Source organism: Rissa tridactyla, chromosome 6, assembly GCF_028500815.1.
Source record: "Rissa tridactyla isolate bRisTri1 chromosome 6, bRisTri1.patW.cur.20221130, whole genome shotgun sequence".
NCBI classification, from domain to species: domain Eukaryota; kingdom Metazoa; phylum Chordata; class Aves; order Charadriiformes; family Laridae; genus Rissa; species Rissa tridactyla.
This window is the reverse complement of record NC_071471.1, coordinates 21,322,097-21,347,099: the sequence shown is the minus strand read 5'-3', so window position 1 is coordinate 21,347,099 and position 25,003 is coordinate 21,322,097. Positions and strand designations below refer to the sequence as shown.

Sequence of the window (25,003 nt, the reverse complement as noted above, 5' to 3'; positions counted from 1 at the left end):
ATGTGAAGTTAAAACTTCTTGTATTGTGAGTAAAAATGGCAGATGTGCACTGCTTTATTAGTCCAGTTTAAAAAAGCATTAAAACCATCATTAAGTTGCAGTGTAGGCCCATAAGGTCTGTGGCCTATTTTTACTGACTCGATATGAAGGTGAATTCTAAAAGTGAAATTTTTCCCAGTGTAGATAAAGATCAAAGGCTCTTTCTGAGCTTCAGAGCAGTGCGGTTATGGTTTCTGTAGCAGCGCATAAGGAATGAAGTGGGTAGCATCTCTTCTTGCCACCTTTTGATTCCCACATCAGGCTTATTTTTAGACCTGGATGAACTGGGCAAACTTTGGCAGGAGCCTGGAGCCTGCTTCAGACTGACGGTGGGAGGGGAGGTGTTTACTTCAATCTTTTGGTAAAGGATTTTTAAATACGGTTCAGCTTTGTCCTGGGGCAGGCAGAGGCCCAGGAGCCTGCCTTGACTGGTGGAGGCTGGCCAGTCAGACAAATCTTTTTGGGCTGTGTGTTGAGGGCAGGCCTCCCAAATTATCAGAAATGTGATGTGTGAGACTTGCGTGTTGGACCATGTTGAGGATGTGCCCCCAGCTGTATGGGATCGTGCAGGGCAAGAGGTCCTGCTGTGAGAAGTGTCTGGCACACAGCCTTCCTGCTTAAACACAAAAGGCAATGGGACAAATTTGTTTGGACTCTTATAGTCCATGAATAATAGTGAAAAAACAGGAGAAGGCAGGAAGAATTCTGAAACTTGAGTACGTCCTGTCCTGAAAAGGCTCTTCTCGGCCAAATCCCAGGTTTAAATTGGTTTTATTGAAAACTTCCAAAAATAAAAATATTGTTTTACAAAAGAGCATGTCTGAAAATTCAGGCAGATCTCTCCAGGCTACTAGAATGGGGTTGAATGCTCCCATGTCAAACTTGTAATCAGCTTGTAAGCTTTTGTAAAAAGCTTATTACATCCTCAGCAAATAGAAGTCCCAAGAGCTCAGACGTCTTGAGTATCTGGAAGAAAAATGATACATATATTTATTTTTTTTCTAAAGTGCTGTCCTTCCATATTGTTTTCTTTGTTTCACTATGGTACGGGGAGGGGAAGAGATGGTTTGGAGAAGAAGATAGTGGGGGGAAAGGTGAGATAAGAAAAGGATGACTCCTAAGCTAGTAGTAAAGTTTGAAAGCTCCGAAGTCCAATCTTTCAGCTTTAATAGTCTCTTCTCAGTAGCAAACAGTGAAAAGCATTCAGTGGGAAATCATGGGGGAGGGAGGACCTGTGCCAAAAAAAAGTCTTTATTTGCCCTCAGCTCCTCTGAAATGGTTTGAGCTTGTACACTGAACTGCACAGTCCAACAGGGAGATGGGGTAAAGGAATGTGGGACAGATTCAGGAACATTTAAGACCTTTCAGCGGATCTTTACAGTTATTCCTGATGCGGTTTATGGAGAATTTATAGTGCCTTTTCTTGAGGCTGTCCCTCTTGCATCATATATAGGATAAAGAAAGAAAAAGCTGTGTGCATTCTTGTAGTAGATAGCCCTGTAATTGCAGATTTTTTTTTTTACCCCCTGGGGTAAAGGAGAAATTCTTATGGGTAAATTAGCCAACTACAAACATATGCAGGCCTACGAAGACATTTTTAAATATAAAGGAAAAGAAGGGATGTGATCTTGATTCTCTTTTTCTGGTCCTGCCTGCCTAAGGGCTCAAATTAGTGGCGCTTTAATTTATAAATACACAGTTCAATTTGCTTATTACTCAATATTTTGCAGAACTACTCAGCTGCAGTGTTTTAGAAGTATTTGTGTAGGACTGGTTCAAAGTTGTGTGTGTTTTGTGTGTGTGGTTTTTTTTTTTTTTTCCCCAAAGAAACCTATGAGAGTTGAGTATGTTGGATCACATTGGGAGGTGGATGGAAGTCCCTTTGACACAGCCTAGTGGTTTTTTGGTCTGGTCTCTTTTTATTTTGTGTGTGGGGTTTGGGTTTTTTCCTTTTTCTCTATTTTTTTTTTTTTAAACCCCTGTGAATGTGTGGGTTTTTTTAATCCCTGTTCATTTTACAAGAACTCTGGTTTCCATCACACTGATAACTCCTTGTATCCCAACCAGCATGACTTCCTGTCACCATAAACACCCACGCACTCCTGGCAGATCCCAGGCGGAGAACCTGGAACCTTGTGGTGTTCCCACTGATGGTCATAGCAGGTCGTTCTCCGCAGGCTAACAGCACCGCTTTGGGATGCTGTGAGGAAACAGGCCTACACATGGCATGCCTCTGTGCGTATGCAGTAGACCTTATTCCTCTGAGGCTGGGGATGTGCAGATGTCACAGTGAAGCTGATTTACCAACTAGTTGTTTCTAAAAAGCAATTCCATTTCTACTCTTCTTCTTTCTATGGCTGGTCCCTGGCAGTGCTCTCCCTGGAGCTTATCTGATGCCAGGGTGAGCCAGGATGGAAATTCACCCTACCGCAAAAAAAAAAAAGGGAAGAAAAAAAACTTTATTCCTTTTTTCCCTGCTGTTTTGTGTTCTCTGAATGAACTCCCAGTCGGGTCAGGCTGGCACAAGGGCTGGTGTCAACTGTTGGACTGGCGAGAGGGTGAAAATGCCTGCAGACACTGCTCTGAAGGCTGCTGAAGTAAATGCAGCTCTGGCATCAACAGGGACTGCAGGACTGGTCACTGCAGATGTCTTTAGAAGTCACGCTGCTGTGTTTTGCAAAGGTAACAGAGCCAGCTGTCTCCAGGCTGGTGCAGCCCAGCTTCATCAGCAGAGTGTCCTTCCTCAGCCTCTCCTCTTCCCAAGGCAGCCCAGCCCCACTGCTTCTGGAGCACCCCAAATTCCTTCCCCGATGGCACACCCACTGAGGACTCCTGCTTCCAGGACAGTCAGACTTGGTTTTGGACATGTGAATTTTGGGGAAGGGAGGGGTGGGGGAGGCAGTTACCATGAAAAATATCATAAGGCAAAAGGGTAAAAAAAAAAAAACCAAAACCCCAAAACCACCAAAAGCCCTCTGTCTAAAATTAGAAGTGCCGTTAACAATACATCAGTCTTTGGACTTTGTATGTTTTTGGCACTCATGCTTGCCATGGTCAGGACTGTGTATAACAAAATATCCACGCGTTTCCTGCAAAACTCACATCTCAAATGCTTTGCCCTGTTGGATCAGAGATCTTTTTGCCTTAAAAGCACATAGAGCACTCTGTGTTTATGATCAGACTGTTGAAATGTCAAGGCTAATTACACTAGTGTGTTCCCAAGCGAATAAATGCATCTTTTAAAGAATATCCTGTTGAGATCAACGAAATAAGATGTTGGCATGATCACTTGCAAACTATTTAAAGGAAAAATGATAATAAAAGGCAGGATCTAAATGTTAGAAAATAGAGATGGGAGAAACCTATTAGTTCACCTCATCCTTTCTATATTGGTGCAAAATACTTTTTTTAATATTCTATTGAGGAATTATTTCTTCTTGGTCAGTCCGATTCCAGATGCTTGAAAAACTGGAGCCTCCAATACTTAGTTCCCTTAAAGGGCTATTTTTTTTTCCTTTTGCTCTAAATTTCATCCTCTTCAGTTCTTTTTTTGAGATGTAAATTTTGGCCAGATGCTGGGGTTCAATTTTGTTTCCGAATCCACTGGGTAATTTACATTCCATCTTTGACAGTGACATAGAAACTGAGGAGCCAGAGCCTCACTAAAATGAATGTGACTTTGCTTGTGGTGCAGACATAGCTTGTGGATGCTTGGGTCCCCCACACAAGCCGTGTTTCCTCTGGCCGTGTCTGCATTTGCACAGTATCAGGCACAATGCTGATCTAATTTAGAGCTCCTGCATATTACACCAACGCAAGTAGATCATATTCCTTCAGACACAGTACTGTTTGTGTAAGAATGCTATATTTTGAGTCTCTAAAATGCAGTAGCTTGCTTATCCCCTGCTTTTGCTGCCATGGGGGAATTCAGTGTGGTAGTGGTGATTTGAAGTACTGTCTAGGGTGGGTCCGCCTTCCACTGAGATCCATGCTCTTGATGGTGAAGGCAACACACAAGATACATTAGTCTGTCAGATTAAGTAGACACAGATAGCTTAGTTTTCTGTTACATCCACTGCAGGGTAGCACTTTCTCATAGTATGACACTTATGATCTTCACCAGGGACTGTGTTATACTCTGAGCATCTCTGCGTCCAGGTGATGATCGCTGCTGATGATCTCAGAAGGGAGAGTGTGGGAGAACAGAAGCATTCTGTGGTCCCCTACTAGGTTTGAAAAGGCCGCTCATAACATGAGGATTTTGTTGTGCTAGTGGAAGTTGAAATTTGCTGAACATAAGAGGACGTTGTGTTTAAATCATGTTGGAAATGTACAAACAAAATAAAATATTTCCCCAGGTGTTTACAACGTGCTTCTAAGCAGACACATTGGCTTGTGGTGACTAGATTTATTTTTAAGTCTTGGCCTGATATTGGTAAAATTTTTCAAGATTTCTTTAATTAGTGGTAATGGTGCACATGGATTTTTTCATGATATGTGCTGATTTAAAAAATAAATTTCTGAACTCTTGAGAATAAGTCAAGGCAGCCAAACTTAGTCTAAGTGAAATAATTATGATTTAACAAAAAATAAAATAAATAATTTTGGTTAATATAGAAAGCGTACAACTACTGGGTAAAGTTTGGGATCTGACTAATTTTAATAAACATTATGTAAAATGTAAATAAAATACTTAGGTTTGAGTTATTTAGTTTTGAGTGATTCTTTTTCTTGAGTTTCCAAAACCGAATTCCTACTTTTTAAGTCTTCCATTTAATTTGTATTTTTTTCTCCTGTCTTACTGTTAACATTATTTCTTCTTTGTGTTCTGTCACACACATGCCATCTGAAATCTGCAGTTACCTGGTATAAAATGGGAGTTAAACACAGTTACAACCTAAATATCAAGCTATGTAAGATTAGTAAAAACTATTGTGTTAAAACATCCAGAATTACAGATTCAGAGCTTTAATGTGTTCACTTGTAAAAATGTGTGATGGTAAAAGTTGGGGCCACACTTATGGTCATTTTAAGATAAATTATTTTTAGTATTTTTACCGAGGCTAGTTGAAAGCCTGTTAAAATCAAAGGGAAACAAGTATGTGTGTGGATCGGACCCCTGGTGCTTACTGTAAAGGTGTGTGGTTGTGTGTTTTGGTTTGTTTTTTCCCTATGTGCCTCTACCATTCTGTAGTGATGAGTACACGTGGTATCAGTCTCAATAAGACTGGCTCTGCAGTCTTGGATTTGTTCAAGGGGTTTTGTGAGTTAATTTTGGGCTGACTCTGGTGCTAGCCAGGTGCCACCTCCTTCCTGCCACCTGGGGAAAGCAAGAATCCAGGGCAAACAGCAGAAGGTGTGTGCTGCAGCTGATGGGGCAGCCAGGCAGTGGAGTGGCAGTGGCCAGAGATGAGGAGCCTGGAGCCATGACTGTGCCAGCAGCATGTGGCACAGGTGCCAGTCAAGTACCACCCATTTGGCATGTCCCAGTCGCATGGGACTGAGGTGGCCACGTACAGCCCTGTTTCTGCACAGCCCAGGCAGGTTCCTGCATCCCTGCAGAGTCCACTTAATTTAGTGAGGCTCCAGGTGGCAACAGAGCTCTGCGCAAGTATCTTCATCGCAGGGCTGCTGTAGACTTTTTGATACTGTTGAGTGTGTCCATTTAGAGATGTTTAATGCATGTGTTTAACATATGTACATATGATAACATATGCATTAACATATGTTAACATACATAAGAGATGTATACTACATAGTTTTGGAAGGATGCAAATCCATAAAATAAGCCAAAATGTTTCTGTAAATAAAAGCATAAAACTTGGCATTAATGCAAATCACTTGCTACAGAGTTAAAGTTTGGGGTCTGACTCGTTTAATAAGCATTTGCCTTCAAGCCCTAGATCTTTATCTGTAGAGGAAACAAAATCTTGTTACCTCATTTTCCTCGGTGAAATCCACTCACGTAGTGCAGTTCAGTTACTGTTCACAAAGCATTTGAAGATCATCAGATAACCCTTTTGACCTGAAGAAGGGAGAGTGTCATGGAGAAAGCCATAGTTAATGACCTGGCTAGGCTAATTACAACACGAGTTTGCTGTTCCCTCTCTGACCTCCATTATGCTTCCTAAGTGCTCTTTGGCTCTTTAGCAAAGCCTCTTTCTCCCTCTTTAGCATGTCTTGCCTCTTTTTCCTTCTCTTCAAAAGACGCTGCTGCAGGAGTGCGAGACGGGTGGGCTTTGGGAGGCATAAGCAGGTGGAAGGATTCTGTGAGGAGTAAATAAGAAATTTAGACCTAAATGTCAGCGAGGGAAGCAAAGGGTAAGGAGAAGGGTGAAAAAGGATATAGATGTCTGTAAGATGAGAAAGTAAAAAATATTGCTGAATCTAGACCCATTCTCAATTATTGCTCATTGCAGGTCTCTCATCTCTGCCCTGGTGCCTTGCCCCTGCCAGTTGTTTTCATAAATGGTTCATGTGGAGGCTGAGGGAGGGTTAGTACGTACAGCAAAAAACCAAGAGGGATTTCTGAGTTAGAACCGAGGCTCCATCTATCCCTCTGTCCTAGATCTTAAGCCGGAGTGGGAGTGTGTAATTGAGGAGTAGATGTTGTGGCCGAAGGAGGAGGCAGCTGTGTGAACTGAGCATCTCATTCTGAAGAGAGGATGAAGTCAGATCAAACTCATGGTGACAGATGGCCCACATCAGAAACCAGATGGCCCAGTGAGTCCAGCCACTCCTGCTATGAAACAGCAAGCAAAGGAGAAGCCCAGAGTGCAGTCCAAAATGTTGTAACGCTCTGATGTAAAGGCCACTCACAGTTTGTAAATCATGTTACAGAGAAATCCAGTCTGTGGTGGCTAACTCCTAAGCTGGTCTGAGACCCAACTTTTACAAATACGTCTACAGGTGGCTCATCAGCTAACATGCCTCAGTGGCTTTCAGACTGCCTTACAGGCTGTGCAGATGTACCTTGTAAGGCGCTACCACTCAATTAAGGTCTTGTCTAATTGAGAGCATCCATGGATGACCATTGCAGCTGCTTCAGGGTGTACAGCTATAAGTAATTGTTTGCTTGTTTACAAATGTGTGCAGCCTCACTTATCTCTAACAATCTTTCTTTTTGGCAGTCGTCCACCTCATGGACCTGAGTGCTGTAGTTTAGAAGTTGCTCTAAACCAGCAGCAGGGCAGTGTGGATGCACCCTGGTCCAGGCACCCCTGCTGTGGCTCGTTGCCCTTCTGATTTGTGGCATGTGTAATCACTATAATATCAGTGTTAACCTATGTGGTTTGCAACTCTTATTCTGTTTGCGTTTGTGAAGTCTTGCCTTCTCCTTTCTTGGAAGCAAGAAAAGCCATCCAAGACTTGGAAAACTTAAAATGTGAACTGAGAATGACGTGAAGGAAAGTAGATTTATAGCTAAAATATCCCACTAATCCAAATCCCATCTGTTTGGTACCCTGTTCTGGGAACAGATTTCAAAGTGGTTCTGAAATGCTGATCTACTTTTCATGACAAGTTTATTAAGAGATGTTTTGTACATATGTGAATACATGAAAACTTGCTGGGAGGGATTTGTGTGTTTCGTACACAGCGCTTGCATTTTTCAAATTAAAAGCTTAAGGTTCTGTTGATCATAAGGGCAATGGAGTTTCCCAATATATAAGTACAAGCACCTTCCAACAGCGCATTAAGTCATGCCGCTAACTTGTCAGCAAGTAAAATGCAAAGACAATTCAATCCAGACCAAATAGCTTTGGCTGGCACTTAGATCAAATGGAGAGACGTTTTCCCTTTCTCATTAAATCTAGCACAATAAGGATAGTGATTGATAGTTATTAAAAGCACTAAAGCTTGAAAGCATTAGTCAGCTTGTTTCTCAGGAGAGGCTGTGTTTGAGAGGAAACTAGGGCTCGGGATTCCTGTGTCCTGTCTGTTGAACCAAGGAAGTGTGTGCCAAGGGCTCCATTCTTGTCCCAGAGCTCTGAGACCAGTGTGCATCTTCTGTATCTCTCTTCTCTGATACTGAATGCATTTGAAATACGATGTTGTTATTTCTGATGCACCCGTATTAAATGTACAAAAATCAAATGTGCCTAATTAAAACGTTTGTAGGTCTGGTTTAGTAACCGTCGTGCTAGATGGAGGAAACAGGCAGGAGCCAATCAACTGATGGCTTTCAACCATCTGATCCCAGGAGGATTTCCACCCAGTGCCATGCCAACTTTGCCAACGTACCAGCTCTCTGAGCCCTCCTATCAACCCACCTCCATACCGCAAGGTACAGTAGCCAACAGGTACTTGGTTAAAATAGTGTTATTGGGGGGGGGCTTCTCTGTTGATCCACTGTAGAAATATTTTCTTCTCTAATGTAGAAAAGGGTCTAAATCAGTGAGGACCTTGCAAACCTGCTTATTAAGAACACAGGTTTGTTTTGCTGCAAGAAAGAGATGGTTGCATGTGAAGGGTGCTAGCTAGAGAAAAAATAGCCTCCTGCATAGCAGAGGGGCAGCATTGGTAAAACAACATATGCGCTTCCTTACCCTTCTGTTGCATTGGTCTCCTTCACTGAGTGCCCGGCGTGGTGGGGAAGGAGGCAGCAGTTGCATTCTGTCTTTTTTGTTGATTTCAATGGTGGTGCACTGGAAACTTCTGTAAGTACTCTGATTATTTATTTGATGGTGAAAAAAACAGCTATTCAGACCATCTTGTTTCACATCAGATAGTAGCAAGTCTCAGCATGGTAAAAATTTGTCTTAATGTTATCAGAATTTCTGTGAACTTTGATGGATTTGGGGCGGGGGGGGAGAACAGCCTCAAATCTAGGCTATGCTAGATTTTACTGTTAAAGAAAAACCTTACAGGTGAGATTTTATAAAACGAGTTACTGTGCTCTTCTTGCTGCCTCCTTGGGATTTGGATCCTTACTGTTGGTGGATGTTCTAATTAATGGGATTTTTCAAAGCCCAGGGCTTCTCCTATCCATTGTGAGGTTTACTACAAATCGCAGCAGAATTTCTGTGCTGTGACCAGGAGGTGAAAGCTTGTTACCAGTCTTCTAAGTAAATAATGCTTTTTCCTTTATTTTTGATACATATGTACGTGTGTGTATATATAAATATCTAAAAAATATAGCTGTATCAACTCTGAACAATATATGTCCAGTAAGCATTGTCTGAAAACTGCATGTGTCTGTTGCTATGATTTTTGTGTAATCTTACTGGCCAGTTAAATATCTAGCAATATTAAAAATTTACCTTTCTATTTAACCAGTACTTAGATGCAGGTCCTGATATAATTCTGTCAAGTTGAGGTTCACATAATGAACTTATTATGCCGGAAAAAAGGAGGAAAACATATCAACGTGTTTCTTTTACTTCTAGCCGTGTCTGATCCAAGCAGTACCGTCCATAGACCTCAGCCTCTCCCTCCAAGCACTGTACACCAAAGCAGCCTCCCTTCCAATCCAGAGAGCAGCTCTGCCTACTGCCTACCCAGCACCAGGCATGGATTTTCCAGCTATACAGACAGCTTTGTGCCTCCGTCCGGGCCCTCAAATCCCATGAACCCTGCCATTGGCAATGGCCTTTCACCTCAGGTCAGTCCTGTGTTTTCAGACAGAGGATTTGCTGTATACCAGAACCAAAGAGTCTATTCCCTCAGGCCACAGTATAATGAATTGCCAAATTTAAACCATAATGTATTCTTTATACAAGCCACATGATTTCAGTTTGCTAGTTTCCTTCTTTTTTTATTTTTTTTCCTTCTACTGGCTGAATCAAGAGTCATAGCTTATATTTAATTTCAAGTGATTTATAATGTAATCATGCAGGCTTCATGTTTACATTCAGTTGTCAAGCGTTCATAATGTACTGCTATTTTCTTGAAGATCGGTGGCTAGGTACAGAAAGTAGATCATGTAGTCTTTCTATGACTAAAATATCTCTTTAAGATAACCTCACCAAGGTTTTACCAAATGGTCCAGGAAAATTACAGGCAAGTTGTATGAAGAGAGTTCCAAGGGCTGAGCAGTGTGCAATGAGATGAGCTATAATCGAGTTATAAATACATAAATTAGGAGTATTACTGCTCTTTGGCAATATATAAATGCATGAATACCATAATTGTTTTTCTAATTTGCATGAGCTCTTTTTAGGAAATCATGTTAATAAATTGCCTTGATAATTGAGTGTCAAAAGGTTGGTTAAATTTTCCTACACGCGGCATCTGTCTGAAGCTGACATTATTAGTTATAGCTTGAATAGATGGCCGTTTATTTTATTAGCGAGAGCTTTGCCCAGGTGCCTGGAAAGAGATGTCCACTAAATTCTGAGAAGTCACAAAGAGGATGCAATCTATAATTACAATCAGGAATCTCTTCAGGGCTGAAAGTGAGAGTTTTAACAGCTTTATCTTCTTCTACCCTTTTTTCCTCTCAGTGGCTAGAAAAACAGAGAGGAGCTCAGAATGACACAAATGAAAAGTGAAAAGACAATTATACTCAATTACACACTAATCACTGACTATCACCACTGCCTAAGCAGGGAGAGGGCATTCTAATAGGCAGAAAATGAGATTTTAATGGCACAAAGGGTGGCCAAAATAACGACTCGTATATCTTTGCCTCCTTCGTTTTCTTCAACTTGTGGTTTGCATCTCGGGAGTACAGTTCCTGGTTCCTGTGCAACGGTGATAACTCTGTGCAGCTGAAAAGTTCAAAGGCACTGGAGTTGAAAAGAATGAATAACAAAGGCAATGAAATAAACATTTTTGCCCAAAGGCAAAAGTTCATAAACCCTTTTTTGTAACAGTAAATGTAATTAAGTTTCACAGATTCCTATAGCATAGAGTGGGGTACAAAACTTTATGGCTTGAAACCTCAGGAAAAAAATACCAACAGAAAAACAAATGGATGTACTTCCAACAAGACTTGAATGGATTTTGTTCTAAAGAATTCTGATTCCTGAATGCAATCTCCAACAAAAGCCATGACATTATATTAGTTGCTTCATTTTTTATTTTTTTTTTTAAATGGCCAGTTTTGTAGTGTGCAAGGCTTCCACAATTTTGACATAAATATCTCTGTGATTCAGTATTAATCCATTAAAAGTAGTTTTTAGTGTCAGTTTAAATGTATGTTGGTTCTGGCTATGGAAAATCTTTTCCTTTCACAAAGCTTTTATTGTCTGGGACACAGGAGTGGAGTTGTAACAGTAAAGAAATCTTGTGATGTCTTGGCAAAGTGGGACAAAAAAGTGAGGCCAGGTTTCCTCCCCCCAAAGTCTTGCTGATTTGAGGTTTGATATAATCAAAAGGAGATCCCTGGAGCAGATTAGAGGACTTTAATCAGTTACTGTGCTTCTTTACACCCAGCCCTGTCTTTACGCTGTGAAACTTCTGGTTTGTGTTGTTTTTCCTTACAATTTTGAAGCCTTTTCCTACCCCAGGGCTTAGAGCTCCTGGCTATGTCCTGCACTTCTACTAGCGGGGTTAGCAGAAGGCTGGTTACTCAAAAGCTGACGTCATGTTCACCACTGAGCGCATACAGGAGATTACTTATATCCATTTAGATTTTGAACAGCTTCTTGGCAACTGAATTGTTACCTTCACCGGCTGATAAAGATCTTTCTATCAAACAAACAAAAACCCAGCCCTAAATTCATGCAGTGTTACCAGCAGCTTCTCTGAAACAATTTTGGGGCCTGAACAATGACTCAGAGACACATATAAAACATACGTATGTATAAAATGACATACCTAGGCTTTGTGCTTATAGAAGCAAGTGATATACCCTCAAATATGCCAATTATGTGCAGCAAACTGTGGGATTCTAGTGAAACAGTGATTGTGCTTTACGCCTGAAAGAAGAGCCTCAGATGTCGGTCACGTATGTTGCGACATTACTGTGTGTGGAATGACCCTTAGTCGTGGGGTGTGTCGCAGTGCACCCCTTTGTCACGCATCCTCAGGGCTCTTCCCACAGGTGCGCAGGTGCTGCTGAGCGGCGGCTGGCAAGTCAAAAGGCAGCCCTGTCTTGGGGATTTCATGGAGAAAGAGAAAACAGGAGTTTTCCTGCTGAGTGGGCATGTTGCAGTGCCCTGCCTGTGTGCGTGGAATTTAGATGAGAAGGAGAGAGGGTCCTTTTACTAGCTGGTGGATTTTTGACCACAATAAATCTGGGTGTGTGAGCAATTAACATAATGTTTCCACCCATCACTGTCTCTCTCCCGGGCAAGCACTCTGGACATACTGTGTGTAAAGCTGAATTTATGGTGACTTTAGTGGGAGGGGGGGCTTTGTCTGAAGCCTGAATAAACTTTTGTGATTTTAGAAAACCCCAAACCTCAGAACGTGCAGAACAAAATCTAATATTAAGATTCTCGGTATCATATTCTTAGTAGACTTAAACCTCTGTTCCCTCCTTGACTTCAATTTATTCCAAATGAGGGTCTGACACGCAGACCCCCGGGGAAGCCTTATTTTCCACACAGGATGTTTCCTTTCTAACTTTGTCCTGGAGTATGATGGACAAGTATGTTGTTTAAGGCAAGCACTGGGTGAAGGCAGAGGACAAGCAGAGATGGCTAAGGTCCTGTAATTTTATTTTTATAGTGTTAGCCATGAACTTAAAAGTTAGAGAGGACTGTATGTTTTGGTCAGTTTTAGGAAGCAGAATGCTCCATAATATACCTGTCTTCAGGCTGGGAAATAAAATGTTGTTGCTTTTGTTTAAATGAATAAGAGAATAGAAAGAGTCCCAACTTGGTAATATGCCACACGTTTTTACATCAAGACAAGATCTACAGATCTCTACATGACTGATTATTCTCCTCATTCATCTGGTTTACTCATTCCTACCCGGCTGTGGTTAGAGAACCTGTTTTACAGACCTGCAAAGGGTTGACTTTTGCAGGAATAAAACAGGGATTAATGCCTTGGGGAACTGGTAGCCAGGGTGTCCTCGTTTGTATTTCATGAAAAAGCAGCCAAACTGCATGCATGCTGTCTCAGCCAGAGCTCTTTAAATATAATGTCAGAACAGAGATTATTAGTGTGTAATATATGTAAATTGCATATTTTTATGTTTTCTATGCCTATTATGCAGCTTCTTGGCTTTCATGCATACATTTATGGGAATATTGTATTTCCTTTTCAAATTAAGTTTCAGTTGCTATGTGCGTTTTCTTTTAACAAACATTTGCTAACTCAAAATTATTAAGGAGTAGCATATCTATGTGTTAATATGTGCGTATGGGACTCAAGCGTGCCTCTGAATTGGCATGTCACTTTCTGATCCCGGCATTAACAGTCGTTGCTGGTTCTTCCATGGAAAGCAGAAAAGCGACTGCAAAAACATTTGTCTTGCAACTGCAGGTGTATGGTCCTACTAGAGAGCAGATTGTTTTTAAGACGGGATATCAATATTTTGAACTGCTTCATTTAAGATAAGGAAAAAGGCTTTTCCGGTGTACATGGGCATCCCTTGACCTTGTCATGTGCTTTTTATTAATGTCAAAGCAGCGGAGTTTGCCCTACACCAGGCAGTCCAGGCAGTTCGCTGGTTTTGAAGCGTGCCATTTTGGACTGCTTGTGGATTCAGATGGAGCGGCAATACTCTGCTCGCATTGCTGCCCACTTCCTTGCTTTCTGTATTTAACCTGTAGGATACCCAGGCTTAAATAGTACTGCAGTATTAAGTTTTTACTGGAAAAAGAACAAATGTGCGTAACCTGTCCCCTGCTGGACATAATTTTTTTTTTTTCCTTGCTCTCTAGAAAAATTCTGAGCTCTATTTTTTCTTCTTCCTTGTCATCTTCCCCCATAATTGAGTCAAACCAGTAGCTTTGAAGACTGAAGTTTCAAAATGGGAAGTGGATTGAATGTTGAATGGTTGTATAGATCATAACAGTCTTTAACAACGTTCGCAGTTCTCATGCTATTACCTGGAACTCAGGAAAAATCTTGATAAGAAAATTCCAAACTTTGCCGTGAACAGTAGTAAAGATGCAAGCTGTTTTAAGATTGCTTTACTTCTACTGTCAAAACATTTCAATGCCTGAGTTTAAGAATTATCCTGTAACTCTTTTTGGTGAGAGAGATCTTAGGCAATTGGCTTCTCTTAAGTCTTTAAGAGCACTTGGTTTTCATTAACCTGAAGTATGGATCTGATGCTGCTGTCGAATCAGTTAGATATGTTCATATTGTCTTGTTAATTCTATTTTTAAGGGAAACACAGGAACCAGTGGCTAAAAACTTGCATTCTCTCATTAAGAGGGACAAGAGGGGGAAACCCAGCAACTATGAATTTATTATTCTTTTTCCTATGCCTTCTGTTGAATTACTGTCCCACTGGTTGCCCACAGAAACATTTCATTTGGATCCAAGTCCCACACCAACGAGAAGCTCATGATCTCTGTCACAATGATCTTGGCTTTGAGAGCTCTTCGCTTAATGACCCAAGAACATGAGACAGAAGTCAGGGATTTCTTTGTGAGGAAGAAAGTTAATTCACGTGGTATCGTTTTTCAAGAGCACGAGTTTTTGTTTTGATTTTATTTTTTAATGAAAAAAAAAGTTCAGCCAATGGGATTGATTATTTCTGTTTTTGGAGTGAGTACAAATAGATGGGATCCAATAGTTGTGTAATTGTTACTGTGCAGGAATAGTAACATTTATTGTTTTGTAAATATTGTAATGTTTTAAATACTATAAATACATTTCTATATAACCTATATAATAAAATATATTCACATAACAACAACAATAAACAGCTGACTTTACATTTTGAATGTCCACCTTAACTTCTCCCTCTGGGGCTTCAGCCTTCAAAATGCAGGTCTCATCTTACAGCTCAGAAATCTTATGTAGAGATTCAAAAAGCCCTGGACTTTTCTGGGAATTTAAGCTAATTGTTCTGTAACTTCATGACAATAAATGTTTAGAAATGCAATAAAAGGTATAGACATCTTAAATAAAAAAATGTTATAATAAAATGATACAATATATATAAAGCATATCCGTTTCTTGCTTATCTTAATGATATTGCTCACAAAAATGACTTTTCTTCTTCCATAATAATTTGTAGCATTTAGAATATACGCAGGCTGAGTATTCAGCGTCACAGCAGCCCTTAAAATAATTTTTGCTTTTGCTACTCATAGAAGTTCAATTTGAACCACTTGTTAAGTGAAAGTATGAGTCAGCTCTTTATAGAGTATATGACTGGCCTGCATTGGTGAACTTCTAATTTTTTAATGAATTTACAAAATAGAAATATCAACAGGAATCCAAATACTTGCATATTTATTCAATTACAGACTGGTACATTAATGTGGGCTTTGTCATGAGTAATCACAGATAGCTCACTGGAGTCCTTAATTATGCTCTATATCTTGGATTTCCAAAGAAAGGTACTAAAAATACCATGGCATGATTCAGTGAAAAGCAAATATTGCTGTGGGATCACAAAGAATAGGATTTCATCCCTAGCAAAGTCACTCTAGAAAGCCATGTCTTTAAATGCATTGGACTCAAATTCCTTCAAAACTTCCTACCTCTCTAGAGATAACTGTTTTATTTTCATCTTGATTTTTTGTTGGAGCATCGGTAATAGTAATAATTTTCTTACAGAAGAAAGACTGAGTGCTGAGTCAGAATACAAAGAAGCTTCCCCTAGTGGAAATAGCAAAATACTTGTTTTTCCTCAGTGCTGGTTAGGTTAGAGGCCCTGGCGTATACGCTAATGGGAGCCTCATGAGTGAACCCTTCTTTACTGGTTGGATTCCTCCAGGTATGCTTGTCCTTTATCTCCTCCCCCCCAAATTTATGGATAACTTAATGTTTTTACCTAAGTGGCTAGGATTTTGTAGGAATTTCCTGTTGGTAAATCCAGCCATGTAGGTGTAGATCATGCAGTAGCTGCTGTTGTAGGGACAAATGCTGAGTTTGGTGAGAGTCTTCCTGTGAAAGCTTTGCAGATCCCATCCCCTGGCCATCTGCCAGCAAAATAAAATCACATACTGTTTGAATTAAAAAGGGGGAAAAAAAAAAAAGGTGTGTTTTTTATTTTTGTTTTGCTTTCAGAGGGAACAAACCTGTGTACCCCAGTTGTGGAGGGAAGAGACAGCTGGGGTGGTTTTCATGATGGCCAGAATCCTCCTTTTGTGTTTTGGGTTGAGTAGGAGGTGGGAGGAGAAGCACTCGCAGGCAGAGCGCTACGTAATCTTAAATTTAGGCTTGTTATGAACTGTTGTATGTAATATTGTCATATTTAAGCATTTAAACTCATGAGTCTACAGTCTCTGAGACTGCCTGAAAAAGTTTTTAGATGTTTAATTTTTTATATATATACATTAATATATTCAAATACATATATGTAAAAATTGTGAGTATATGTTCCTTTTTGGGCTTTCTGTATTACTTTTTTCACTTGTCTTGAATTTTTTTAAGCTTTTCTATACAACCAGGAGCTAGACAATTACCTTCTATTTGAATTATTTTGATAACGTTATGTAACCCTGTGACTCCCATGATCTAGCACATGAAAAGAGACATGAGTTCAGTGACAGACTGTGATAATGTTGTGAACATTAGTAATCTCCTGTAGATAAAAATATAATTCATGAAGGATCAAGTTATTCTCTTAATTACCCTAAACGTACACCAGTGCACCTTCTCTAATTTCAGTGTAGCTACCACTGATGTCTAGTGGTGTGAAATCAGTATGAGGTCTCATTTGATATGAGTATGCAGAAGGTCAGATCATCAGATGCTCAAAGTCAGTGTATTTGCTCCTGTTTTCATTACCCAAGTACGTGGTTCCTAGTGCTTGCCATTTGGCACAAAAATGCTTTCTGTTGGGTTTCTTCATACATTCAGCAAAAATATTCACATGTATAAAATGAATCAGCAACATGGATCTAGGATCCTATAGGTATAGATCCATGTAGCTAATTAATTTTAATTGAGCTTCTAAAATATCTCATTCTAATGCATTAGAACCATCCTTTTTGTGTTCTTTCTTGTGCAACATTTTGTTTTTGAGAGATTTTTCTACAGTGAAAAGAGTTAACAGCAGGTAATGCCATTCATCTCGGAAGAAGTTTGAAATTTTCAGTGTTAGTGATGAATGAGGGTATCTGACCCACATCTGTTTTACATTAGAATGGAACATTGCCCTGACATCGGTAGAAGCATTTGTCAAGATTCCCTGGACAGAGCTTCTGTAAATTACATGCTGCAAATGTGTCAGGGTCAGATAAGAGGATATCATTAACTCCACTAAAGTTTACTCATGATTCTGTCAGTTCAACTTAATACGTTAACTGCCAACAGTTTTCCTTGAGCTGTTTCATTAAATCTTTCATTCACAGGAGGGGAAAAAAAAATGTATCACTGTACCCAAAAAATATTGCACATGTTCTTTTCTCATAAATCATATTAATTGCAGACATGGTCACAAAGCATATTAAACGCAGGCATGCGTAAATGAATTAAAACATATGAGAATTTTATTGTGCCTATGGTAGGTCCTACATCCTAAAATACCAACCACATTAACAGGCATAATGTTTCATTTAAATAGAATAAGCTTTTTCTCAGCTTAATGGTCATTATTTTGTTGATAATAGAAGTATTTCCTAATAGCTGATAATGGACCACATGCTGCATACGTGGTCTTTAAGTCTTTCATCGTTCAATTTCTCTTCCTGGATCATACCCTCAGCTAGCGATGCTGTGCTGACCCCACCAGCAAGGGATTTGTCCTAATGAATATTTTGGATTGCTTGGGATGTGCTGTCTGAAAACTTTCCTGTAGAGTTTGGTTGTTGCAGTTCACTGTGTTCTCTTTGTTCATTCTTAATTGCACCTTTGTTTTCCAATAGAACTATTTTATCAATTATATATACTGTCTTTTATTAGATAAGCTCAAAGGCTATGCGTCAACATTTGTGCATTTTTTTTTTTAAATGAGAACAAAATAGAAGTAGCCAAAATCTTACAGCCTGATTATTTTTGTTTTATTTTCACATTGATAGGAGTTCTTTACTAAAATAAATTGAATGGTTACAGCAGCATTTGGTTCCAGGTGTCAGATCAACCCTTGATTTTTCTTTCATCACCTTTGGGATCCAGATCAGTGAGGCTGACAATTACTGCTTTGTCTTTCCCAAAGTAATTCAGAGGGAAGTATGTATTTTCCAGTAATTTGGATGATACATGGATTGAATAAATTTATTTGCTTCCTTAATTATTGTAAAACAATCAGATCTGTTTACCTCTTTAGAACTATACTGTGTCATACCAGCAGGAGATCTGAGTTGCAAAATCCAAAGCTTCGTGTGTCTCTTGTACACCACTAAGCTGAGGGTGCCGAGCATCTTGCAGACGTGGCCCATTAATGGCTTTCTAATTGATTAGGTGAAAGTCAGCCATGCCCTTCCTGTAACTCCTTGTATGGGTGATAAGGTCATGGCACATACCGTACGAAAGACTTCTGCCCTGAGGCTACTTCCCTTATAGCTTTCAGAACAGACATGACCAAAAATCTAATTATTTAGATACTAATCAACTGCAGGATGATTCTGAAGGCCTCTGAAGAAGATATTTCTGAGAAGATGGTTACTGTTCAGACTTCAGTTTTCTCCACCTCAAAGATAGAGAGCTGTGTCAGTTCTGCTCCAAAGTGTCTATTGGCTGCATATGCGCTTAATAAAAAGATGCCTAAAGACTTGTATTATCTGATTAATTTAATTTTTTTAAAGTAAATCTCATCAAATGCTAATTTTAGTTTGTCAGAGAAGATAAATCTCCATCCAAATATAGATGCTACTGAAATTGGAGTGGCTTTTAAGACCAAGTCTGGATCCAGGTTTAAATTTCAAGGCTAATCTCTAACTCTAAAATAACTTCCAAAGCTTTTTAGTTCAGTGTTTTTGCTGGCAAAGTCCACATAGTGTTGTCTTGGGCTCTATTCTGCTGAAAATATTAAACAGAAAAAAGTTTAGTTAAAGTACGTAGTTGGCAAAATGACTATTTGGCCAACTCAGCAATCGGTCCTAAAGTGCAGGTAGAGACAGGGTGTGATGTGAGAGCGTGCAGGCAGAGAAGAGTGCCATCGGGACTCCAGGGGGCTGCCAGGGCGACGCCGGCCCAACCCATTCTCTTGAACTTGGAACAGAACATGGTAAAGCCCCAGAAATATTGGTATTGCATAGGTGCTGTGCGGGAATGGAAAGGGCTGTGCACTTATTTCAGATATTTCTGATAAACCATGTGTGTGTTAAACTGTAGTCAAAACCATGATACTTGTGCCAACATAAATATTTTCCAAAGTAGTAATTTTCAATGTAAATATTTAAGTTAAGCTATGTGTTTTTGTGGATCTTTCTCTTCTTTTAACTCTATTAGTGTTAATTTTAAAGGACATGGATTAATATAAGTTAAACGAACAAAGGTTCTAGTATTGTATCCTGCTGATGCCATGTCAGATCATTAAGCATGCTAGATTTTTCAGGACCAAATCATTTTCCAAAGGTATGAGGAAAAATACTTGTAATTCCTAAAATAGAAAAACTTTCTAAAATAATCTTTAGAAATTTTAATACTTTTCAGGAATCAATTTTTAGAATAAGAGGTTGAGAGCCCAGTTATTTGAGCTTTTAGGGGGTTTTGGGACAAACTGCTGTGCAGCTTGCTATGCAAATAACATGATTTTTCAATCTGTGGTGATTCCAGAGATTTTTTTTTAAATTGTTTTATGTTAACCTCAGATTCTTTTAATAGGCTTTGTGCATTGAAAAGATTATTTGAATTAAATAGAAAATATCTTACAGCCTCAATACAAATTATTCTTTTGTGTTCTTAACCTAAAAGTTATAAGATTTCAGTATCTAAGTAAAGTCTTTGGATATATTTTGAAACTTGTTTTTGCATGAATACTTCAGTTTGTGAAACATTCAGAAAATACCATCAGTTAAACTCATCTTGTTCTGCTTAGTGAAGCAGAAGTGAACGTTCTAGTGCTGTAAGTAGTAATTCAACTTCTTTATCAGCACTTTTTTTTTTTCTGGTGAGATGTCTTGGGTGCATTTGATGCAGAGATGTTTTGTGTCCTTGATGCGGGTACCGGGGTGTCTCTTTTTGAAGTACCCTGCTTGTGCCACTTGCTCTTTTCCTTATCAGATATGTAAGACCTACTTAAATCATGATCCCTGGGGCTTATTTCATTTAATTATTAAAATCCAAACAAAACTCGGTGCTGAGACCACAAGGTCCCTACAATAACCATCCCCTTTTTTTTTTGCGATGGAAAATAAATATAATTCAAGAAGGAGCATCAGAGCTTTAGGAGCCAGACACGTTCCTATGAGCATAGATTTATTCTTTACAAAATAGACTCCAATTTTAATAATTTCTTCTTAGTTCATGGTAAGAAGTGCAATAAATTATCAAATAGCATAAGTAATCCCTTCTCAGAGGAAGAACAACCTACAAGTACTCAGAATACGCTGTTTTGGCAGAAGCTGTGCGTCATCCATCCATTATAAGCAGCAGACTTTTTCTCAGGCTTTGAAGTGCAACTTATTCCAGCCGAAGCAAGCAGTTCTCGCAGTAGTACTTATTTTCAAAATGTGCTATAGAGATGTGCCGGGAAAGGAAATGCACAGCAGCCTGTAGCATGAGTGATTTTTGTACAACAATAACTTATCACTGTAGCTTCCTTCACTCCTGCTTGAAAGCACAGGTGGTTTTGAAATTTTTTTTTTGCTTTTCTACTGGAAATTATGTCCTAGAGGGCTGGGCTTTTATAGGGACAGGCATGTATTTTCCTGTAATCTCTTTTCAACTAGCCTTGACTGCTAATTTCATAACTGTTTGTGTACAAGTAGCTTATTAAGGGAGTCACACTCGACTTGAAGCTGGTCTGGAATGCCTTCTGTTGGGTCCTCTAACTCAGCAAATGAAGTTGAGAACTGGTGTTATGACCAGAACTTTACTCTCTCACATTAATTTCTTCCCAGGCCAGTACACAGGACGTGCAGCACCAGGATTTATGGCTGCTCTGCCCCTTCCCCACATATTCATGTTGTTCTGGGTGCTGGGATTCTTTGTTACTTCCATCAGTATTGTTGCTGTGATCTGCTCCAAATTAATTTCATTTCAATGACTGCTAATCTTGGAAAAAGGAAAAAAAATTGTGTGAGCTTTTTCACAGTTTTTCTGTGTTTGTAGATCATGCAGGACAGCGTGGCTAAAGAGCCACTGCTTGCTTCTTACTCTCTTTTAATTGAGTCCTCAAGGAATAAACATCTGCAGAGATCCCAGCTGGAGCATGGGAGAATCAGGCACTCTAAAATGATAAAAGTTTTAAAAATTATTTTTCCTTATTTGCCCTTGGTATCACTTTTTATTGGTTGTCAGCCATCAGTTTTTATTTTGGTGGATGATGCAACCAAATTCCACTTCCTTTTTGGATTGGATACTCAAAGCATAGTTTGAATACCAACTTTAGGAAATCAAATGATAGACTTGAGAACTCCCGTGGCTCTGTAAGCAATACAGCTCTTCACGTATTTTAACTCTTTCTGTTATTCGACCTTTCATTTTAGGTAATGGGACTCCTGACTAACCACGGTGGGGTGCCTCACCAGCCCCAAACTGATTATGCCCTGTCCCCTTTGACCGGGGGCCTGGAGCCCACCACCACTGTCTCAGCCAGCTGCAGCCAGCGGCTAGATCATATGAAGAGTTTAGACAGCCTGCCTACGTCCCAGTCCTACTGCCCACCAACTTACAGCACCACGGGTTACAGCATGGACCCCGTCACAGGCTACCAGTATGGACAGTACGGACAAAGTGAGTATTGGACACTTGCACTGGGAAGTGCAATATTGTACTGGTTTATCAATAGTCTGTATTTTTGCTCTGTAACAAAGAGAATTATGAGCAGGGATTCTAATGGCTGACTACTACTTCTCTCCAAAGCCGAGCAGAGCGCGCTGGTGAGATAGCTGATTGTTTGAGCAAGATTTCTGCTGCATAATTATTTTCTTAAGTGATGTCAACAACATCTTGATGTTATTAATTGTTGAGACATGAAACCTGATTGCCATTAGGTAAAACATAAGGGTTGTCCAAAATGAAATAACCACTGGCATTCCACTATTAGAAACACATGTTCTTAATGAGGTCAGCTCAAGAATCATTACAGTATATAATCCCAGATACATAGAGTTTTGTCAAACTTGTCCTGGGAATAAAAATATTAGTCCTTTTCCTTTGATATATCAGTATTAAATATGACAATGTCAACCTGTAGTTGGCATGGCCCCATGCTGTGAGGTTGTCACAGCATGACTTAAAAAGCTTCTTTTGCTTTTTTTGCAGGTGCCTTTCATTATCTGAAGCCAGATATTGCGTAAATGAACTGTCCACTTCAAGTTAAAGCTGGTCTTGTTTTCCGGTCTCACTCCAAGGCTTGGATACGAGGGATCTTCTCAACACGCTGCAGTCTAAACTGGGGCAGTCCCACTGAGAGAAGCAGGCTTGTGATGTTCTCTCCAGCCATAGCTTTTAGTAGACTTTTGAAGGCTGGACAAAGCTATACAGAAGACAAAGGCCAAAAGCAATAATGAATAAATAAATGCGACGTGGTTCATTATGAGTGGGTATACAAAACAGAGCAGTATTTAATATCACTGCCTGGCAAAACATTCCATTTTTTGTTGTTGAAATTAATGTGCATTGATTGGGACAAATGGAACATTTTGAAACTTAGAGCAGTTGAGCTCTGCGTACTCTGACTCATCTGGCATCCAGTGCTGACTTTAGTCTAACTGTAAAACTGCTCAATTTCTGAAGCAAGGGCAAGAGAACCTCTTTCATTTTACATACTGGAGATTTGTCATCAAGAGGAAATGTCACAGTCCATAGGAAGCTAGGATAAGTGCGAAAGACTTCCAGAGCAATTTAGTGGTTACCTTACCGTGCTTTTGTATTCATGCTGTCAATAAATGTCATTTACAAGTTTTGCTTTACCAACAAACAGATGAGATCTTGTGTAACATGAAAAACGGATTTTACCTTTTTCGTATGTGGAGTTTTCCTAGTCCGTTGTACCTTTTTGAACAAACATGGGAGAAAAAAAATCAACAGCAACGCGACTGATTTTTCATGACTGCCTAGCAACGTGCAATACTGTGTACCTCACACAAACTTTGGGATCTTCCAAAGTTATATAGATAGAATCAGAACTATATTTTTGCAGGTACTTTTATTTTTGCAGTGCATAATTCCTGATGATAAAATACAGAAATGTTGCAGTCTGCTGGACAACTAAAATCCAGCTTGCTAATTATGATTTAAAGGTCATTTTCAGGAAACAATAAGAAGAAATGATTACGTTTACATTTTTTTTTTTAGTCATGTACAGGACATGGACAGAGATGGACCTGTATTTGAGACATTTGTTTAAATTATACAGTGATATCCAATATAGAAAATTATAAGTATAGGAACCAAGGTTTACAAGAAGTTTGCATTGTGACATTTTTAGAATGTCAATAAATTTGTGTTTTGTGATGTTGAGAGGAAGAGGAAGATGGAAGGCGGTGTTATTTATTTCTCTCTATTCTTGGAACAAAGAGGGAGGCAGAACACAAATACATTCCTTTTAGCATTAAGGACTATGAAGTAGTGAGTTAGACTAGGTTCAGTACAGAGGTTAGTTCACACATTGGTCTTAAGGGTGATGGAAAAATGAAATATTATCTTTGTGTTGCAGCCTCTACAACAACACATGTGTTGTAAAAAAAAAAAACCAAACAAAAAAAACAAAACAAAAAAACAACAAAAAAGAAAACAAAAAACAAACGTCTTTCATGTAAAAAGTTCAGTAAATATTTACTATTTATAATGAATAAACATTATGAAGACTTGCAAAGCACTGATGATTTTGTCCTAAAATGTAGTATCGTGCTAAATACATTGGTACATTTTAATCTGAATATCATGAAGAAATAAACCATGTTATCTTCAACGCAAACTGTATTCATTATGTCAGCGTATTCTGCACACATCCCAGGGCTGCGGGAGCCTCAGGCAGCCTCTGTGCCAGGTGCTGCTCATGTGCTGCTCCCAGCTCTGTGTTTATTAAGGAACTATGCATTTTCAAGTGCTATCGGTACCAGTAGTACGTCTTCCCAACAAGAAAAAAGCATTGTGCCTTTGCCATGCATTTAAAAGAAAATAAAATAGGCTGAAAACCAGCACAAGTAGGGCAACTGGGATGGCTTCATGCAATGCAGGAACTTTGTAGTCAGTCATGGGCAGTATCTGTGCTGAATTTCTCTCTTTTTTTTTTTTTTCTTTAGAAGCCTCAGAATTTTTTAATAGGCTTACACACAAGCTGATTGAAAAATGATTGGAGACCTTTCAGAATGAATTAAGTTTTAGTAGCACATCAGTGTATGAGGAAATTTTACTTCACACTAGGCTTGGTGGACGTTTAATTTCCTCACCGTTTCGTGGGGGATGTAACCACCTTGAATTTCAGCTCCTATTTCTGTGTGCATTTTATTTTTGTTTTATTTAGTTTGTTCTTTAGCCCTTTTCCATTGGAAAAAGGAGGAATATATTTTATGAAAAGAGGACATTAAAAAAATGCTGAGAAATGGGGAAAGGATTATGTTTCTCTGATATGCTTTTAATTTCTGTAACAATTACAATATAAAAGTCTCTTACAAATACCAATTCTCTGCTCTAAACTGCTAATTTTTCTGATTTTTTTTCAATATTCCTTCCCCTGCCGGAGGACTTGGCCCTTGGCACTTGTCTTGTGCTCTAGGCTTGCTGCAAAGGCCAACTAAGCCTCTTTTTCCGCACTTGCCGTCCCTTTGCTGTAAAGTACAGGGTAAAAGCTTGCTTGCTTGCACGGTTTGGAAGTAGATGATGTCTGTAT

The 25,003-nt window shown here is 39.4% G+C and overlaps 1 protein-coding gene across 5 annotated transcripts in view; it reads left to right on the top strand.

The window, feature by feature from the left end:
• Window positions 1-22,466, top strand: part of PAX3 (paired box 3) — a 79,875-nt gene extending 57,409 nt beyond the window's left edge. For all 5 annotated transcript variants that reach the window (XM_054205951.1, XM_054205953.1, XM_054205952.1 and 2 more), the window contains 4 exons: window positions 8,158-8,323; window positions 9,426-9,640; window positions 21,654-21,900; window positions 22,432-22,466. In XM_054205951.1, the coding sequence (XP_054061926.1) occupies window positions 8,158-8,323; window positions 9,426-9,640; window positions 21,654-21,900; window positions 22,432-22,466 (663 nt within the window). The remainder of the gene's footprint in view (window positions 1-8,157; window positions 8,324-9,425; window positions 9,641-21,653; window positions 21,901-22,431) is intronic.
• Window positions 22,467-25,003: the final 2,537 nt, after the last annotated feature.